The sequence below is a fragment of the Mytilus trossulus genome, chromosome 5, assembly GCF_036588685.1.
Source record: "Mytilus trossulus isolate FHL-02 chromosome 5, PNRI_Mtr1.1.1.hap1, whole genome shotgun sequence".
Classification (NCBI taxonomy): domain Eukaryota; kingdom Metazoa; phylum Mollusca; class Bivalvia; order Mytilida; family Mytilidae; genus Mytilus; species Mytilus trossulus.
In genome coordinates this window covers 37,991,814-38,012,032 of record NC_086377.1, presented here as the reverse complement: position 1 = coordinate 38,012,032, position 20,219 = coordinate 37,991,814, and the positions used below count along the sequence as shown (strand labels likewise).

The 20,219-nt window shown below is 33.6% G+C and overlaps 2 protein-coding genes across 3 annotated transcripts; both read right to left on the bottom strand.

Moving 5' to 3' along the window:
- Positions 1-10,022: 10,022 nt before the first annotated feature.
- LOC134717915 (uncharacterized) lies at positions 10,023-16,408 on the bottom strand. Its single transcript, XM_063580414.1, has 2 exons — positions 15,892-16,408; positions 10,023-10,513 (listed from the first exon to the last, which is right to left on the bottom strand). The coding sequence occupies exons 1-2, from the start codon at positions 16,406-16,408 to the stop codon at positions 10,023-10,025; spliced, it is 1,008 nt and encodes a 335-aa protein (XP_063436484.1).
- On the bottom strand, positions 16,244-19,070 carry LOC134719629 (uncharacterized). 2 transcript variants are annotated; one of them, XM_063582617.1, is made up of 4 exons: positions 18,415-19,070; positions 17,620-17,817; positions 17,009-17,063; positions 16,244-16,474 (listed from the first exon to the last, which is right to left on the bottom strand). In XM_063582617.1, the coding sequence occupies exons 1-4, from the start codon at positions 18,748-18,750 to the stop codon at positions 16,413-16,415; spliced, it is 651 nt and encodes a 216-aa protein (XP_063438687.1). In that variant the 5' UTR covers positions 18,751-19,070; the 3' UTR covers positions 16,244-16,412. The 2 variants fall into 2 exon arrangements, with proteins under 2 accessions (XP_063438687.1, XP_063438686.1); XM_063582616.1 differs by having other exon boundaries at positions 16,436-16,734.
- Between the last annotated feature and the right edge of the window lie 1,149 nt (positions 19,071-20,219).

Here is a 20,219-nt window from a genome sequence, read left to right as displayed (position 1 = left end):
CCCTTGATTTGTTGAAATCTTAACTTCAAATGTGAATATCTTTCAGTTAATACTGAAGAAGGCATTTGACATAAAACATCACGAGTCATTAATGCTACTGGTGACTCAATTAACACCTGAATAATTCTATTGATGGACTGATTTTTCAAACATACGACCCTTAATCCAACGCTTCGTCGTCTATGAGCTCCTCCACTATGGGTTTCTTGATTTTTTTTACTATTCTTCTTTTCTTTAGTGGTAGTTGCGTTTCCTCCTCATCCGACAGTAAAGCAGGAAGATCCTCGTCTGTTGACAGCTCTTCTATTATTGTCGGTGACGCCGCCACATCTTTTGGTATCGTCGGGGGTATTGTTGTCGACACATTCTTCTTTCCCTCTACCATCTGCAAAGCTTTCTCTTCCTTTGCCAATTGAGTTCTGCTCTGAAAAAAAGTGTTTTAATTTTAAATTGGATCCAGAAATCAAAGATGTTAAATCATATATTGTTTTAGAATAATAAACACAATAGACATAATCACTTAAAACAAGTTTGTATTAATATATATTATGACATACCAGAATACCGAAATACTGACAAGAACCTACTTCTTTAAGGTTATATTTTAAATTCTGACATATTGTGAAACTAACTGGCATGGTGTCTTTATTTAAAGTTGGGTCTACAAATTGAAGATGTAAAAAACAAACCCCAAGATAAACATTCTACATTGTGAATGGTCGGATTTCTAACAGACTGCAAAGAATGTATAATCCATGATAATAGTGCATATTATCAATTACTTCTAGGACAAACAAAATATGTTGTTACGAGGGTGGTAGAGCGGTATTTTCGTGCAACTTTTTAAGCTTTTCATTATGCGCGTACTCCCGTATTTTATTTTTTTTAAAGTTCGTTGTCTCATGATTCCAGGGATACACGTGATACATATTTCATTTAATTCACCGATCGTGTTTCAGTTTATTTCTGGTGCATTAGAAATGATAGTTAAGTATGAAACAATAGCTTTGTTGAAATTCTAGACTATACGATCGTATGATTGTTATAATGTATTTATACATATATATGGTTGGAAAGTTTTTGCATTTTTTTTATTGTACAAAAAATAAAGCTTTATTATGGTTTGTAGTCTCAAATATTAACTAAGGAATAAAAGTTCAACAAAGTAAACACGAACAACACTGATTCCTCAAATTTTCAAGCAACAAAGTGATTCTATATGATGAGATAGGTAGTTACATAGTACTGTAGGTATACAAATGTCAAATATGTACTTACATCACATAAACGTCCTTTTAGCTCAACGTTAATGGGTTTGTTTGAAACTATTATAAGGCATGTCCCCTTATTAATCTTGATGATTGTTAAGCCAGAAATGTTCTCTTCTAAAATCGCTAACGTGGTGTCAGGTAAAATTCTATTAATTTTGATTCTGCCGACTCCTTCTCCGAACAAAACATAGTAATTTGGTGTCCTAAAATCACAACTGTAAATTTCCGATGGGAAAGTTCTGATACATTCATGTGGAACATCAAATTGAACAAACCCGTTTATGGATAAATAGCATAACCAACAAGTTAATTTTTTTTTGATTTTCCAATCTTCTTCAATCATCACAATATGAGCATGTGCAAAGGTCAATAAATAAGATACAGAATAAATTAATGATATATTGTTTCCGATCGAAATATAAAGTCGTTTAAATTCCTAAATTAATCGTTTAAATTTACTTTAGATATTGTAAAAATTCTTGTACATTATATCAATATTTGTTTCTAAATTGTACTCTGGTACATTATGTTTGAAAATCATTCAAATAGATGAGTACAATTTAGATACAAACAATCAATCAATCTTATCTTTTATATTCTATAACATACAACGTTGAAAGATAATAATATGGAGTAAACATTTCTTGAGGTATGTTTTCACAGTCCTCATACAAAACCGATGGTGGAGATATGGTTTCATACTGCTCTGTAAATCTTAATCTTTTACCCCGTACTTGGTCATATGCTGCTGAGGTTCTCGGCCTTTTAAAGGGAGTTGTTGTATGTTTGTATCCTCTAATCTGGGCACGGATAAACATTGAGGTTGAATCTTGTTGATACATTGATACCCCTAGTATTGGTTTTTGACAATTTAGTGTATAATTTACAACTTCTTGACTTTGCTGTAAATGCAACACTTGCATTGGTGCCCCCATCGTTGCCATTGGTAAACAGGGTGAAGATTTAGTATGCATGGGTAGTTCTGAAATCTGAATTGGTGCCCCCATTGCTGCCATTAGTACACAGGGTGAATATTTAGTATGCATGGGTAGTTATGAAATCTGCATTTGTTTCCCCATTGCGGATAGTGTCAGTAGTTGTCTTAATAGGTACAAACCAGCATAGGAAGCTGGCTTTTTAGAGAAAAAAAAACCACTTTTTTAAGAGCAAGGAGGGCATGCCAGCTTTTTTCGGGTGATACAGGGTCGGTTGATTCCAGGTCATAGTGAAGAGGTGGGTGGGTAGAGGTAGATTAGTCCAGCTATTTCTAACCCATTCGGTAAAGACTCTTTATTACTACATGGGATTAGACTTTCATGCATGGTATCGTAAAACTGAATTCCAATGAAGTCTTATATATCAGTCTTCAATCATGATTCAACCTGTTCTAGTTTGTATAGTCACAATTCATGTGCTTCTAAGTTTTTGTGTACGAAGGAACACGAATAGTTATTTACTGTTGTTCATTATAGTTATTTACTGTTGTTCATTATTCACCACATCTCGGGTTTCTTTTACATGAAATGAAGAACAAAATTTATTTCAATTCTTTCAGAAGGAGAAGTTGTCTGTAATCCAAGTTGCTTGACAATTTTACCCAGCCAGTGATCAGTTTGTATATAATGAGAGATAACTCTAATTTTCTCTGTAGAACCATTTTGACCCTCAATATATAAATCAATGAAGAACAGCAATTTGGATTGTTTTATAGAGGGGGTTGAAAAAAGCCCATCATGGCAGATTTTTTTTTTTGTAGAAGAAGCTAAAAAAGAAAGATAACTCCAATCATCAAGTGATACCAAGTTCTGTAAACAGATGGACCTTCAGGGTTTTAACCATATCATAAACCTTTTTAGACATAAATAATGTAAGTAAGCAAGAGTTAACAGTCAATTCATTATCAGTGTGATTACTATCAGTTTTATTGACAACAGAGTTAACAGTCAATTCATTATCAGTGTGATTACTATCTGTTTTATTGACAACAGAGTAAACAGTGATACTGTTCAGTGTTATTGGCATCAGTTTGCCCAGTTAAATCATTAACAGTGTCATTTCTTTCAATCTTATTGACAGTAAATTCATTAACAGTGTTTTCTCTTTCAGGACAACCATTCTCAGTGCTTTCACCTTCAATGTTATCAATATCAGTAGACTGTTGCAAAGTCTCCTCTGCCTACCTTCTTTCTCTCATTCTTAGTTTTTGTTCTTTGGCTTTGGAGGCTTTTCTCTTTTTTGATTTACGTGCCATCACCTGTAATGAAAGAAAAATGTATAAAAATATTGTTAAGACAATATCCAGTTTTGTAAAAGATTTACTATTATCAGTACCAAACTTATGTCCAACTTTGTTTTTAATAAAATTAACGGTATCAATTTTCTTGCACCAGATGCGCATTCCGACAATACATGTCTCTTCAGTGATGCTCGAGGCCAAAATATTTGAAATCCAAAGCTTATATAAAAGATGAAGAGCTATAATTCAAAAGGTCCAAACAGTATAGCCAAATCCGTGAAAGGAATCAGAGCTTTGCATGAGGGAGATACATTCCTTAATTTATAATAATTTATAATATTTTGTAACAGCAAATTTTAATAACACAAAAAATCCGTATGTTCATGCCAGTACCGAAGTACTGGCTACTGGGCTGGTGATACCCTCGGGGACTAATAGTCCACCAGCAGAGCTTGAAATGCTAATTAAAATTTTAAATCAAATCAATAGTACACTGATTGATTTACCTGTTTGTTTCAAGGATGTAACCTTAACCCTTAGACTGCTGCATTGATTTCCATTGTGTTATTGTGCAATGCTGAATAAAAATGATATTTTTATGAAATTGTCTTGTTTACTTTAAATTGGTATATCTCTGTGAATATTGACTGTACATAAATAAAACTTATATGAAAAAACATTGTTAGGTTTTGAATTTGGCATTTCTGTGCAGTTGTAAATAAAGGTATACAAAGGTAAAGTTTTATAATTTAATATAATTTAACAATTCAATAAACATAAAACTTTGCAAAACAAGAACATTTGTAAGTATAGATATTTTGCAAAAACTATTTTGCAAAAAAACTTGTAAAAGTCACAGGTAATACTGCAGGTATGGCACAGGTAAGTCGAAAAACTTGTTAAGGACAAATAACACTTTAAAATGTAAATAAAACAGCATAAATATAACACAAAACTTTGTAAAATTAATTAATGTTACTAATGATCAAAATTACTTTTCAAAAACAGTAATACTAGGTAAGTTAACTGTTTATTCAGAGTCCGAGGAATTTTCTCCTGCAGGTAAAAGGATTGCGCAATAGTTCTGTCGCGTGTGGTACACCTGGAAACAATAAGGCACACATAATGCAACTTTGCATGTAGGACACCAGAATATTGTTTGCTTTCTTTTGCATGCTTGTCTCAAAGACTTTTTATAGTTACAAGCTACACAGTCTCTAGCGGGATGTGCGCGTTTCGCTCCAACCTTTGCAGATATATGATTAGGAAAATGACGATCAATGTTAAATGAAGCACCAATTCGTGAACTCAATAATATAGAAATTCCATTACAAGAAATATCTACACAACAAGAAGGACAAGAATTATTAGAAACATCAAGTAATGCAGAAACATCTGTGAAAGAAATAGAAACTTCATTTAGTGAACAAAGCGAGCGGTTCCCTTTTATAAATGAAATGAAATGAAATTTAGAGGTAATCCCACATTAAAAAATTGTTCGTATCCGTGAAGAACCTTTGCGAGAGCACGTAGCTTCCTCGCGTGGTCATCGGAATATCCTGTCTTCTCTTATAACCATGCAGACCAAGATTGTTTAATTCTTCCTTCTTTCCTTTCATTTTCCAGCCAGGCTTTGGTAAGATTTAAAAAATTTCCAAAATTAATATAAATTAAAAGTGTTTGAGCATCCTGTCGTTTTAGATTTCGTATCCCTTTATTTAATTTATCCACAATGTTCGTCTCTCTCTTTGCCAGAAAGCAAATAAGCGTAGCTGAATGTTTCTCTAGAAATTGTGTGGTTAATATCAGCAATGTTTTCTGTTAGATATTTGTGCAGTTCTTGAGGGGTAATTTCTTCCTTATTCACTTTTTTCGGTCCATAAACGTCACTAAGCCGTTGTTTAGGGTTTTTAGGAAGCTTCGGCATCTTTCCGGTTGGTCCATTTGAATCAATTTAGTTAACCAACAATCCCATATTTTGATAATTAATTCTATAATCAATTGTTTTTGGGTAGAAGTCCATTGTTGTTCTGATTCCATATCTGCTTCACGTTCACACTGATTTGAAGGTAAAATTAATGTCTCTGCATTTCTTGAATATTCCAGCAATTTAGATGAAGAGGATAAACAGTCATCTTTTTCTTTTTGAAGTTCTAAAGTAGAACAACTTTCTTGCGACATTATCTTCTCACCACTGTTAATTTGAAACGAAAGACCGCACCAGTCTGCTATATGTTTACATGTGATGCCGACGTTGTTAATCACATGTAAACATACTCTTGACACCCAGGTAAATATTTGCAATAATCGATTTAAATAGACTAAAAATAAATTTAAAAAGTCATGTCCTATTGATTAGCACTTTAATAACTAGACCAGGAATTTAACATGAATATATTAAAAATCACAATTTACATTTTTACCGTTGGGGCGCACTGGGGGAATTTTTTTTTCTCTTAAATCCCACAGAATTCTTTCTCTGCCTGTTCTCCCGGCTTTTTTATTTTGGGGGGGGGGGGGGGGGGGTAAAAAAAAATTGTTTTGGCGTGTTTTTAGCTTTTTTGGGGAAAATTAGTGCATTTTTTTGCATTAAGGTATTTTTTAGGGGTCATTTTTTTTTGGAGGGGGGTATAGGTGTGTGATATTGTGTGACGACTACAGCTTGCAAAAACCTACACGTAGACGGTTTACACGAGCCAAATTTGTTGTGTCGGACATTAATGAGCAATGGGATGTAGACATTGCAGATATGCAATCTTAATCTAAAGAGAATGGTGCTAGATATTTATTAGTCGCCATTGATATATTTTCGCGTTTTGCGAGGGTTTATCCATTGAAAAACAAAACTGGGAAACAGGTTCCAAAAGGTCTAGAACAAATGTTCCAATCCGCTCAGCCTAAGAAGATTAGATCAGACGCAGGTTCTGAATATGACCATATGACAAGACCGTGTAGGAAGGAGAAAAAACCAAACAAGATCAAATCATTCAGACAAACAGACGGACAGTCATGTGAGAAGACTGGGTATGAGTAAAGACGACATAATGGATTTGTACATGTTTATTTATATAAGAATAGTGAACATATATATATGTGAATGAGTGATCAGTCTCGAAAAAGTGATCCTACCTTTCGGAATCTCTAACTAAATTTGGAATTGTATTATGCCCAAGAATCAAATGGAAACAGGTCAATTAGATCAACCTTAACTTTATTGGAATAATCTTTAATTAAAATTTTAATTTCTGCTATTGATAAATATGCACATTGTTTTATGACATCCAAATAAATATCCGTGTTTTCCTCAACAAAATTCCTTTGAAAAATGATTTCTTGTATTAAAGATAATACATCGTCATCCCCACGTTCAATGTCTTAAGATAAAAAAATTATTATTTCCCTTAGTAGTAAATTTGGTAGTTTGACTATTATGTCGCGAGTATAAGCATTACATGGTTTACATAGGTTTATAATTTTTTTATACAGTTCCCTCAATCTTAATCCGTGTGACTGCTGCTGTCTTCTATTGGGAATGCTCTGGCGGGTACTTTCCTCACCCTCTTGTGTGGAGGCTCCCGGCTTTTCTCCTCCAACAGCCTCAAGGCTGCCTCCTCTTCTTTCATCTGGACTCTGTTCTACAAATATGCGAATAATGAGATAGTGGGAAAATACTAACATTCGGCAACGATTTAAGAAAATATAAAGAGAATATACATATTTACACGTTTTTTTCTTTCAAACAACACCCATTATATCACAGTTCCTCCTCCTCTTTTTTAAAAAACGACTAAGTTGACGTTGTGAAAAATATATGAAGTAATTAAAATATCTCACCGAATTAACATCCCTTTTATATACACATTGAAATTGGTTATGTGGGAACCCGCAACTAAAAGCTCATTTTAATTACTATATATGTAGTAAGTAAGTTAACAATTATCTAAAATCATCAATTTAATAAATACAAATTGGACATCAATAATTACAAAATCAAACCTGATAAAAACAACAATTATATTCCGTAATCGTAAAGAAATCACATTTACAAAGGTGAGATGATTAGAAGTCTTTGGCGCTTTATGGAGGGTAACTACGGTGTACGACGAATTTATTGTTATTGGTAATATAACTTGTGTAATTTTTTGGAGAAGTCGGCTTTCTAACTAACTAACAGTCCTGCAGAAAAAAAAATTCTATCTTACGATACTGTTTTTTCGAGAATGGTTATATATACAAGTTTTCCGAAATTATAAGACTAGGAAAGTTGTTCTGATTTGTAACCCACCATTTTAAAGGATTTGTCTCGAAAATTGAGTTTTTCATAAAAAATAGTATTACTTATTTTTTTTTGTAGTTTATCACTATCAATTTCTAATTTTTCTAATGAATCTACGAAAATTTATTTCTACAAAATTTTTAAAATCTCTTCTTCGGGGTCTTTGATAAATGGTATGCTAATCTCATAGTTTTTGAATTACGGATTTAACGGGAATGGGGACGGACGCAGTTGACTGGATACCAGACCTACCGCGCAGGTCAAATAAATAAATAAAATGATTAAAAGAGTTTTACCTGCTTTTGGAACTGTTCACACAGTTCTGTCAATTCTTCCACGTTCACCATTCTCACCAAGTCGCAATACTCAGCAAAGGACATGGTAAAGGTTTTCCATGCGCTTGACCTAGTCTTTCCCGCTGGACTTGTTAGATGGGATATAGGTCACGCCTCTATAGTTATTTATTTGGACCGTCTTCGACGATCCAAATGATCCAGTTACTCTTAATAAATTCTCACCATCTTTAATAGTGACCAATCCTCGTGGTTGGGTAGACATAATTTCTATGGAGAGAAGAAATTGTCCGTCAAATATTAAATAATACTTTTTACCAACAAGGGTTGAAAATCTTCGAAAATCATGAAAAAATCGTAAAATGGATAAAAAATAATTTTTATTTTTATTTGATGGACTGTTCCTACTTTTATATGATAGTTCACAATTACAAAGTTAAACAGTCATTCAATTTCCTTTCTACTAAAACATATAAACATTTTCAAAAGCTAAAACTATATACATGACACACTTAAAATAAAGAACTTAAAAAAAAATGAATGGAATGCTTCGACTTTGTTATCACAGAAATTTTATCTTGCAATGATAAATTTAAATTGAGCTTTTCAATAAACCTTAAAAGAATGTTTGCACTATTTATTACACCATTAACATCTCTGTCATGCTTCGACATACATGCTATTAACATTTAAAAAATATGGCACATTTTTTGAAAAAAATAACAATAAAATGGATGGACTTTGGTGAGGTTATAAATATAAAAATGAACACGGATTGCATTGTTGTAGAATAAAAAGTTTCCCTGAGCTTAACAATATACAACAGGACACCTGCACACTGTTTAGCTAATACACATGTAAATGCACCATAAAAAAAATCTTTTCTACTAAAACATGTAAACATTTGCAAAGAAAAAAGTATATGTACATGAACAAATAATTTAAATGGATGGAATGCTTAAGAATTTGGTTTTAAATATATAAATGAACACTGGTTGCATTGTTGTAGAATAAAAAAAATTCCCTGAGCTTATAACAAGGACACCTGCACAATGTAAATGCATCATAAAAAAGATATTAAAATAAAACAAAAAAAGTCCTCAAATCTCCCTGGGTGAGGTTATACTAGTAATACTAATAATAAAAAAAAAACAACACATTAGCACCATATTATATACACATATAAGAAACACCACTTGCCATCCTGAACAATGACTGATTAGGTAAATAATGAGCACCTTTTTTCCCCTTCTCTACGACTCTATATAAGCAGTATGTACATGTCTTTGTTGCTGTGAAACAAACACACAACTTCAATCCCCCAAGGGTGACTGGGGTATAGAAATATGGTCACTTGGTCTTCTCCCGACCGGCTGTAAAACGCTTGCTGAAGTGGGGCGTCCGTTTGGCTGTGCGGGATGTATCAAGTTCGCAGTCACGTCCGGTCAGAAGAGGGACGTTAAATCCGATGCCTCGTGTAAAGAGAGTGCCATGCTCTGTGCACGTTAAGAACCCTTGCAACAACTCTTTGAGGGGTCCGTAGGTGGCCTGTTGCAAGGCAAAATTTCTGTCTCTATCCAATATACCCTCATTTTCCAGTGGCAGTCTAAATTTCCACGACCATCATCCTCTAGTTTAACAACCTGCCTATATTATTTATTGTTAACGTGTTCTCGTCCTGAATATGCATGGACGTTAAGCAACTAACAATCAATCAATCACAACTTCAATATCTGTATTTTAACTAATTCAATTAAATTAATATGGCATTTTTTCAACTTACATTATGAAAAAAATATATAAATTGGACAATATTACTCTGATCAATAAATAAACTTTACAAAATGCGTTTAGCCTTTATATCACTTGAAGATTATGATTTAAAAAGTGTATAGCCTTAATATCACTGAATTGAAAGATTATTATTCAACAATGAATTCAAAATATCAATTGTATCCATAATGAACTGGTTTTTTTCGAGTAGATCTACGTAGTTGAGGTTCAGCAGGTAGTTGTGCAGCGGCAGGTAGCTGAGGTGCAGCAGGTAGTTGTGGTTCAGCGGGTAGTTGCGGTTCAGCATGTACTTGTGGTTCAATAGGTGGTTGAGGTTCAGCAGGTTGTTGTGCAGCGGCAGGTAGCTGAGGTGCAGCAGGTAGTTGTGGTTCAGCGGGTAGTTGCGGTTCAGCATGTACTTGTGGTTCAATAGGTGGTTGAGGTTCAGCAGGTTGTTGTGCAGCGGCAGGTAGCTGAGGTGCAGCAGGTAGTTGTAGTTCAGCGGGTAGTTGCGGTTCAGCATGTACTTGTGGTTCAATAGGTGGTTGAGGTTCAGCAGGTAGTTGTGGAATGGCAGGTATTTGAGGTTGTATAGGCACATGTTGAGGTATTTGAAGTCCAAGGCGTCTGTATAGTTGATGAAGGCCCCACAATAGGAGATTGTCTTAAAAAAGAAAAGAAAAGAAAAGTTCAAATTTTGGTAGTATGATCTGATGTCAACATGCTTATTGTTGTTACTGTTGAATGTTCATGATCATGACTTGTACTACTCTGCACTGACTGATTCCTAAAAACATGAATAATAAATTAATTACAACTTTTAACATGTTTCTGAATGTGATATTTTAAAAAGAGTATGGAATGAGGAAAAATGTGAAACTTCCAAGTTTTTCGGAACATTTTATATGTTTAGCTTGTACAGACACTACAACTGGTACAATGTATATGAACAAAAAATTATATTTGTACGAAGCTTTATGGTGACTAGTATGAGTGTTAATTAACCATCAATAACAGTAGTCATATCCAGAATTATTGCATGCAAACAAATGCTACAAATGTATGGAGCAAATCTACATTATCTGCAAGATGTATATATTTTAAACTGAAGGCCCAACCCCCACTACAAGTGAAAAAAAATTGGTAACTTGTTATTAGGTGTTCCTAAATTGGAAGGAAATACGAAGAAGTAGAAGCACGGTTACTTAGAACTTTGTTTAGGTACACCAACTTTATAATAGTTACGATTTCTTCATTATACAAAAGGGAAAACTGATGATTCATTTAATGTAAAAAATATTGCATAAGCAAACAATTCAAAAAGATTTTTCTCAAAATTCTCACGATATGAACTGACGAAATGAGGTCAGGTTTTTTCGCGTGGGATATTGTCATTAAATTGACATAACTTGGATTACATAAACACATCTATTTATACTATGCTTACCAAACATTTCTTTTCATTTAGACTTATTTCCAAATCACGGTGTCCGTTTTTCACCTTGGGACAGAATCCACTATCAATTTTAATGCGGTTGATGAGTTTGTCCACAATCATGACTACATCTTTGTCCATCCTTGCAAACACCCAAATTGGGGCATCTGTTAAGAGGACATGTGTCCCCTTCTTGAGGCGACCACACAGAGTCACAGATCCTTTTGTTGGACATTTTATCTCCACCTCTGTATGGTCACTTGGTCTTCTCCCGACCGGCAGTACAACGCTTGCCGAAGTGGGGCGTCCGTTTGGCTGTGCGGGATGTATCAAGTTCGCAGTCGCGTCCGGTCAGAAGGGGGACGTTAAATCCGATGCCTCGTGTAAAGAGAGTGCCACGCTCTTTGCACGGTAAGAACCCTTGCAACAACTCTCTGAGGGGTCCGTAGGTGGCCTGTTGCAAGGCAAAATTTCTGTCCCTATCCAATATACCCTCCTTTTCCGGTGGCAGTCAAAATTTCTCCGACCATCATCCCAGATGGCCTCTATTATATCAACCTACCTATTGTATTTATTGTGAACTTGTTCTCGTCCTGAATATGCATGAAATATTTGCCACTGGACGTTAAGCAACCAACAATCAATCAGTCAATCCACCTCTGTCATGTAACATACGCTTATAAACAATGTGCAGCAAACGAGTATTATGAAACAAATCGCCATTTTTGCAGGTAATAATAACCCTAAAATAAGCCCAGATGAATCCGGGTTCGACCCTTAATATTATTTTGGAATTCAAACAGATATATAATAATTAAGTGATATAACAAAAATTACAAATTCAATCAATATTAAAATATTTTTATTTGAAAAAAATATTATCAACATATCCATTTATGGTGATACTGTAAACGTTTAAGTCATTATTTTATTAATGTTATTATCAATATATGGTATCAATCTTTTCATATATATTCCCACGGTCTCTGACTTATTGTAGATTTTAAGTTTGAAATGATGACAACTATATTAGTAGTAATGTAATAGGCATACCAGCACAGAATAAGCAAGGATTAGCAAAAATGTAAGGAATGTGGTCACATGGAATGTGCTCGCAAGGAATGTTACTAGCTTCGAATGCAATGATAATAGAAGGTAGAAATACAAAAGTATGATAACTGATTTTCTTTTTATTATATTTGCAACAACTCTCAAGCTGAGCATATGGCGTGTTCGAATGCAAAGTTTATAGACATGATCGGAACTGTAGACTCTAATGAAGATATGAATTCAACAAGAGATCATAGCGTTGCAGGCATCACATTTAGAACTTCGAGATTGAGGTCTAGTTTAAGTTCTCTGTACGCAAATGACATGGTGAAAGTGATGGGGGTAATTGTCCTCCTTTCAGTGACGAGTGCAACACTAGCTGTTACTAACAATCTACATGTTTGTAAATCATACAAGTCGCACAATGCTACAGATTGTATTAGACTAACACACCACCCAGTAGATTCTCTAAGACAATACAATTCATCCATATGTGACTTTTTTTCAACAATTTGACCTCCCACAGGACTATAAGGCTACTTTGTGTCGATATCAGAGAGAAGTAAGGATTGATTTTAGACAATTTATTAGTGGACACCCAACAATCAAAGCACTTTATTTCAATACAAGACAGTGGCAATATCTAAAGAGACTAATACCACACATTGACAAGTCTATCACTAAAGCACTGATTTAAAACAATCCATCATATTTGTGATTTTATTTTTATCAATAAAGCTGTGTTAAATAAGCTTTGTATGTCAAGTTGTTTGCTTATTGTCCATTTATACAAATGGATTGCTTGTGATTTTATTAGTTAAGTGAATAATCACTAGGTTTTAAATGGTCAGTACAGCAAACTCTCATGATTTTATCAGTTAAGTGAATAATTACTAGGTTTTAACTGGTCAGTCCAACAAACTCTCATGATTTTATCAGTTCAGTGAATAATCACTGGGTTTTAAATGGTCAGTTCAGCAAACTCTCATGATTTTATCAGTTCAGTGAATAATCACTTGGTTTTAAATGGTCAATCCAGCAAACCTCATCTGATTGTAAATGACCGGTCAAAGGTTACAATTCATTCTTTCAATATAACAAAACCAATGTGTGAAAAGTTTGCTCCTGATGTTTTAACAGAAACAAACTTATGAACAATTTATTTCCAGATCTTTAAGACAAAAAAAAAAAGACTCTTTTCAAATAACAATTTTAATATCATAATATCAAATCAGCTAACTGGTATATATATACATACAAACAATTTTTGCAACATCACCAGTAGAAAATATTCATTGTAAAAATGTGTAAAAGTTATTGAATACAACCAAAGTATTTAGGTGGTGAGTTGAAATCATATTCCAAAATAATGTTCACTGAGACATTTTGAATTACTGAGATTTTAGAAATATTGTGTTAACCATGTATAACATATGGTGGAAACAACTCACTGATAATAAGAACAAACTTTTTTTTATTCAAAATACTATAAAAAGTGCTAAAACTTGCATATACATATCAATGGAGAAAATTGACATTACATCTCTCATAAAAATATGAAACGACAACAGCATTAATCAAAAACCATTTTATACAAAAGTAACAAATCAGCTAACTGCTGAATAATATATATATCACCAACACAACCATTAGAAAAGATTTATTGTAAAAATAAAACTTATCCAAACAATACTGATTTTAAAAAACATTGACTAGAAACTGCAACCAAGATTGGAATGAGGATTTAAGTAAAAATTTGTAAAACAAAGGACAAAAAAAACCCAATCTAAACAAAAAGTGAGTTGTTTAAAGGTATATAACTTCATTTTAAACGCCAGGAATAAACTCACAAAATGCACCAGTAAAAGGGGGAAAACAGATGTTGTTATCGAAATTATAATACTAAGTTAAAAAAAAAAAATTAATGCATATATCAATCAAGAAAATTGACTTTACATTTCTCATTAAAAAAAAGCCTACCAACAACAGCCTCGACTAAAAACAATTTTGCATAAAAGTAACAAATCAGCTAACTGCTGAATATACATATATCACCAACACAACCACTAATAAGATTTATTGTAGAAATATATAAAAAAAAACATCTATACCATTCTGATTTTTTTTTAACATGGACTAGAAACTACAACCAAGATTGGAATGTTGATTTAAGTTAAATTTTAAAAAGAGTAAAACATTTACAACTTATCTGAATACTGATTTTATTAATAACATTGGCTAGAAAATACATAAAAATTGAAATGATGATTTAACATTTTTAATTGAAAATTGATAAAAAAAAAAAACAATGAGATATGAGAAACAATGATGGAGGTTATATTTAAAAAAAATATATTTTAGTCAAGAACATTTACATCATGAAACATATAAAGCTTATTGTAAAAGTAAATGGAATTGCGAATTGATTTTTCAATAAAATTAATGAGTCCCAACCGGGAGCAAAAGACATAGGGATGCATATTCATTTTGATTAAACAATTAAGATTGAATGGAAAATATGTCAAGTAAATGAGGAAGATAACAATAAAAAATAATAACACATTGTTGAATACATGTTCAAAGAGAAAGGATTATATGATTTGTAAATTTTGTAAATAAAAACAACTTTAATATATCAAAATTGAGTACATGTTTACCTGGAAAATTTAAAAATGTGTCACATTGGTTAATGAAAAGCACCATGATCTTTGTAAATAAAATAAAAAGGACAATGAAAAGCACCATGATCTTTGTAAATAAAATAAAAGGACAATGAAAAGCACCATGATTTTTGAAAATAAAAAAGAAAGACTCTTGTTAACTTGATAGATTTAAAAAATCACATTATTTGACTATGAAAAGTCTATTATTTAAATGTTTACAAGCATCAACAAAATATATACATGAAATAGATCAGTAAATGTGTTCAATTTTCATTAAGGCAATCAAAATTAATACAAGTATTTTTTGGAAGAAAAAAAAATCATCTGTGTATCACTACCAAATATATAGACAAAATATGGAATTTAATACCATTTTCCCAAAAAAGTTCTAGAATAAATAAATTTTTACCAGTTCTTAAAATTATTCGTTGAATGTTCACTGAGCATGATTTTAGTGTAAATACCCTACCCCCTCCCATATACAGATCATATTTTTCCTTATTTAAACAGAAAAAAAAACTACTTCTTGACAATGGATCTCTTCACGATAGTCTCAAATGAATTAGAGAAGGTGCCCAATCTAAAATGGGCCGATTGTAGACAGATCCCCTGCCTCGTCTGCACCGTGGATTTGGATAGTAGGAGACAGATGGCATTATTATCAAACCTTACTGATAACACCAATTATAGTAAAATGGTGCTCGGAATCTACCACTATCAGAGGACCTCCTGTACTATGGAGACAATATGGTGCTGATGGGGGTGAAAGTTTTGGCGGAAAGGACGCAAAATACTTGCATCCTTCAAATGTGTTCCAAAATTTTGAAAAAGAGGTAAGTTATTATTTTTACATATTATGATAATAATCCGGCTTATTCTTCAATCTATTCGAACGCCTCAATGGTGCTTGAGGGAGTGCTGCAGGTGGTCCATTTATGACAGGTGGGGGTGCTGCGGGTGGTCCATTTATAACGGGTGGGAGTGCTGCAGGTGGTCCATTTATGACAGGTGGGGGTGCTGCATGTGGTCCATTTATAACAGGTGGGAGTGCTGCAGGTGGTCCATTTATGACAGGTGGGAGTGCTACGGGTGGTCCATTTATAAGTGGTGGGAGTGCTGCAGGTGGTCCATTTATGACAGGTGGGAGTGCTGCGGGTGGTCCATTTATAACAGGTGGGAGTGCTACGGGTGGTCCATTTATAAGTGGTGGGAGTGCTGCAGGTGGTCCATTTATGACAGGTGGGAGTGCTGCGGGTGGTCCATTTATAACGGGTGGGAGTGCTGCAGGTGGTCCATTTATAACAGGTGGGAGTACTACAGGTGGTCCATTTATTACGGGTGGGAGTGGTCCAATGGTAACAGGTAGGAGTGGTGCAGGTGGTCCATTTATAACAGGAGTGGGGTTTTGCATATCATCATACATCTGTCGAAGGCCTCACTCCTGTTATAATCAGTACAAATATTGCATGCATCCAATCTACAATAATTAATTAACTTATATTAGAGAGGTAATAATTTAATAACCCTAGGTGATGTTTCTAATTATGATTGCTTTAATGAAAATAGAACACATTTAATTAGATCACTATGGTGCAGTTAGCTCAAATTCTTCAATCCCCCCACTTTCCCTTTTTTTCTCCGAAAAGGCAAGCTGCCTTACATTTCTCCTCAAATACTGCCTCCTGCGCCTCTTCATCAATAACTTGACAACTTCCCAAGATATAAATGCCCCTGTTCCTAAATAATAAAATAAGTATTTCAAAAATCTGCCTTAAAAATACACTGCAATCAATCATTTACGGTATACATGTACACTTGTCAGAGTATTAAAAACAGTGAAAGAACATTTTTAATCATCATCTTAGTGATATGTCCATAATTAATTTGTACATATTTGTATTAACTGGTGAGCACATTTCTTTTTAAACATGTTGATCAAACTTGCATATATTACCATGACTTCAATGACATGAATGATAATAGAAGAAATAACAGCAAATTAACAACTTACCAATGCAAGAAACCACAAACCCAACCACCCATCCAATACTGCTTGATTCTGCTTCCTAGAATAAAAAAAATATATTATTATTTATTTTTTAATTTGCAGAACTGAAATGACAGACAACTTCTTAGACCAGCCTCCATGGAACCACGAAGTAGGGGTAAAGGAGGACGAGATGTCAAGAGACCCAAAGTGTGCAATCAGTAGATGAGGTACAATCGTCATGTACCTCAATCAAGGACGAGATGTCAGAGACCCAAAGTGTGCAATCAGTAGATGAGGTACAATCGTCATGTACCTCAATCAAGGACGAACAATTATAATCATGTATTATGTAAATTTGTTTTTGTTATATAAACTAAATATATTTCGGGTCCACTGCTTTTTTTAATTTCTTTAAGAACATGAAGAACACTAATTAAAGTTTGTTTAAAAGCAAAATAATTGAATGATGTATGATTACAAATGAGACAATTCTTTGTCATTCAATGTAGAGTGTATGTCAATGTTGAGCTATCTATATGCCAAAGTATGATATCCAACAAAACTCATTAATTGCAAAGCAAAGCATTGGAGGTTTCAAAATATTGTATTACTTTTACCATATGTATACATACCATAGTGGTGGACTCCATTGGTGGTGTGGTGGGGCACATGTTCATATCTGCTCCTCCTGTTGTCTTTCTTACATTTAAGGTTGCAGGCCTGGATGTCCTCTTAATATTTAGGGTTGTTGCAGTTACAGATGATGTTGAAGAAGTGGGTGAAATAGTTGGTTGTTTGTCAGTTGTGATTGTTGAAGATTCCTCAGAATTCTGTGAAAACAAAATGCTATGATGTGATATGAAGCATGAATAAAACACGATCATATATTTAGAAAAGTCTCGATCTTGCCAATGAAGGAGGCTTTTTTATATTGGTAACATATTGCTATATTAAATATTTCAAAACTATATAGATATCAATAAGAGGTGATAGGAGTGCCAATGAGACAACTTCTTATAACTCTGTATCTAAATCCCCTTTGTTGGAAAAACCTAACTTGTGTATGCTGAACGTGTGTGCTGGAATATATGTGACTATTATTCAAGTCATACCATATATTTTAAAGTAAACAATTATAGCTTAAAATGGTCTTCATCAGAAAGTCTTGGAGATGGTTCCAATATATAAATGTACATTTTGTAGTACATGTTGTCGGGTTAGAATCTATCATTGATCATAGCATGAAAGGATCTATTGATCTGTCTTTGAAAAGAAAAAGTTTCAAGAACTTTAAACTTTTACATCGATGGTAATTTTGTAACCCAAAAAGTGGAGTCATTGAAGATTGGTAAAGATTTGATTTTTTGTTTGTTTAGAATAAGACCCCCACTGCAACGCATGAGTGCAAATTTATGTACAAATCTTACACATTTCAGTGTGTTGATCCAAATTTCTGTTTCCTTAGAGGTACATCTCACTGATGGACAGCTGATGCCTCCTCCCAAAATTTCTACAACGCAAACATCTCCATCAATGAAGAGAAAAGGTTTCTCTGTTAACCTGTCAAATTTTATCTTGATGATGTTGTCCTTTACACCCTCATAAGTGTAAAGTCCATCTCCTTGAAACTTGCAGTTGTATTCCTCCAACGCAAAATCAATACTATACTTCTTCTCACAATCCCGTACATCAAAACCACACTCAACACCACCAAGCATAAACATAAACAAAAAGCAAATTCGGATCACAACAAAAGCAGCCATATTTCTTACACTTAGTTACAGTCGTAGGTGAAATGCATTGTGGGATTGTTTTACGTAAGTCCATTCAATCGGCAATCCTACGGAATCGACCGAATGGTGACGAATGGTTGTACAGGTTGCATAATAAGGATGATAGAGTTTGCTCCCATACACCATACGGTAAAAATGTAATCACTGTTCAAAGGGGAACAATTGTTGTATTATGTACAGTGTGGTCGTCGTGAAACTATCTTTTAAAAACTTTAGGTAGAAAATACGGTACAGTCATCGTGAAAAGTGTATTTGAACAGTTTTTTGAAAATACATATGATGAAATTATGATCAGTATATTCAAACACTGTTTGTTACCACATTATTTATTTATTGGAAATATAGTGTTGAAACTGACGATAATTACTTCAGTTGTTGTTTTGTATGTTAAGGGGGGGATATATTTATTCAATTATACCCGATATATTATAAATACCATCAATTCATGTAACAACGATGAAAAACATTTGTGTTCTTCTAAATTTAAGTGAATCATTGGGTTGTTGGACACACTGTCAACTCATCAACCCTTTGACTTCTGTGTTTTACTAGTTTGCACCAACAAAACACCACAAACAATGGAACACAATGCACTATAAATTGTGAAGGTCTTAATAGTTAGAACCCTAGATATTGAGAAAACATGTCTCCAAACTTTGATAAGGAGCATGTCTATCATTATAGATATTCATTGAGCATACTGATAAAATCTGAAAAAAAGCATCGCAAACCTCGATCATATTTTCTCAAATTTCAAAGCGTGATTAACTGATAATCAGAAGCATCTAACATGTACTCGGTTGATATAATTGATCAATCTTTTGGTTTTCATTGAGCACTTTGTCTCGATATCAGAAAAAGAAAGAATCTAACATGTACTCGGTTGATAAAACTAACTTATCTTTGGTTTTCATCAAACATTTCGTCTCTCAAGTATTGATAAAATCAAAAGCAAACTCGCCACACACCTCGACTATATTTCTCAAAATCTCAAAATCATATGAACTCAAATTGATTGATAAAACTAAATTATCTTTTGGTTTTCATCGAACACTTTGTCCTGCAAGTGGCGGTACAATCGGAAAATCAAACCCATTACGCAAATTGATTGTATTTTCTAAAAATAAAAACCAGATCAAGTGAAAATCAGAAGCAACTAAGCTCATATTAATTAACAAAACGTACTAATCTTTTTTTTTCCATCGAGCACTTTGTCCAGAACCACTAGAAGGTGGTCTTCTTTTCTATGACTATAATACTGTTCTCATCAACATAGCATGCAACCCAATGTCTTCCAGGAAGCTGATGTGGGTCAGTATTTGTGATGAATCCAAAGGGTGGTGTATGAAGTTTTTGTTGTATTTCATCTGCTGCACACACTTTCATTATTTTGTTTTTCATTTCCCTATCGCAATTAATGGCACACTGCCACTGGTTGG

What these genes read in the sequence shown, in the direction of transcription:
- LOC134719629 (XM_063582616.1), bottom strand. Translation starts at nt 18,750, where the DNA reads ATGGCTGCTTTTGTTGTGATCCGAATTTGCTTTTTGTTTATGTTTATG. An exon ending in GGATCAACACACTGAAATGT is followed by an intron (nt 17,818 to 18,414) that starts GTAAGATTTGTA and finishes TTGTTTTCACAG; the next exon opens with AATTCTGAGGAATCTTCAAC. An exon ending in GTTTGTGGTTTCTTGCATTG is followed by an intron (nt 16,735 to 17,008) that starts GTAAGTTGTTAA and finishes TTTATTATTTAG; the next exon opens with GAACAGGGGCATTTATATCT.
- LOC134717915 (XM_063580414.1), bottom strand. Translation starts at nt 16,408, where the DNA reads ATGCAAAACCCCACTCCTGTTATAAATGGACCACCTGCACCACTCCTA. An exon ending in CCCTCAAGCACCATTGAGGC is followed by an intron (nt 10,514 to 15,891) that starts GTTCGAATAGAT and finishes TTCTTTTTTAAG; the next exon opens with ACAATCTCCTATTGTGGGGC.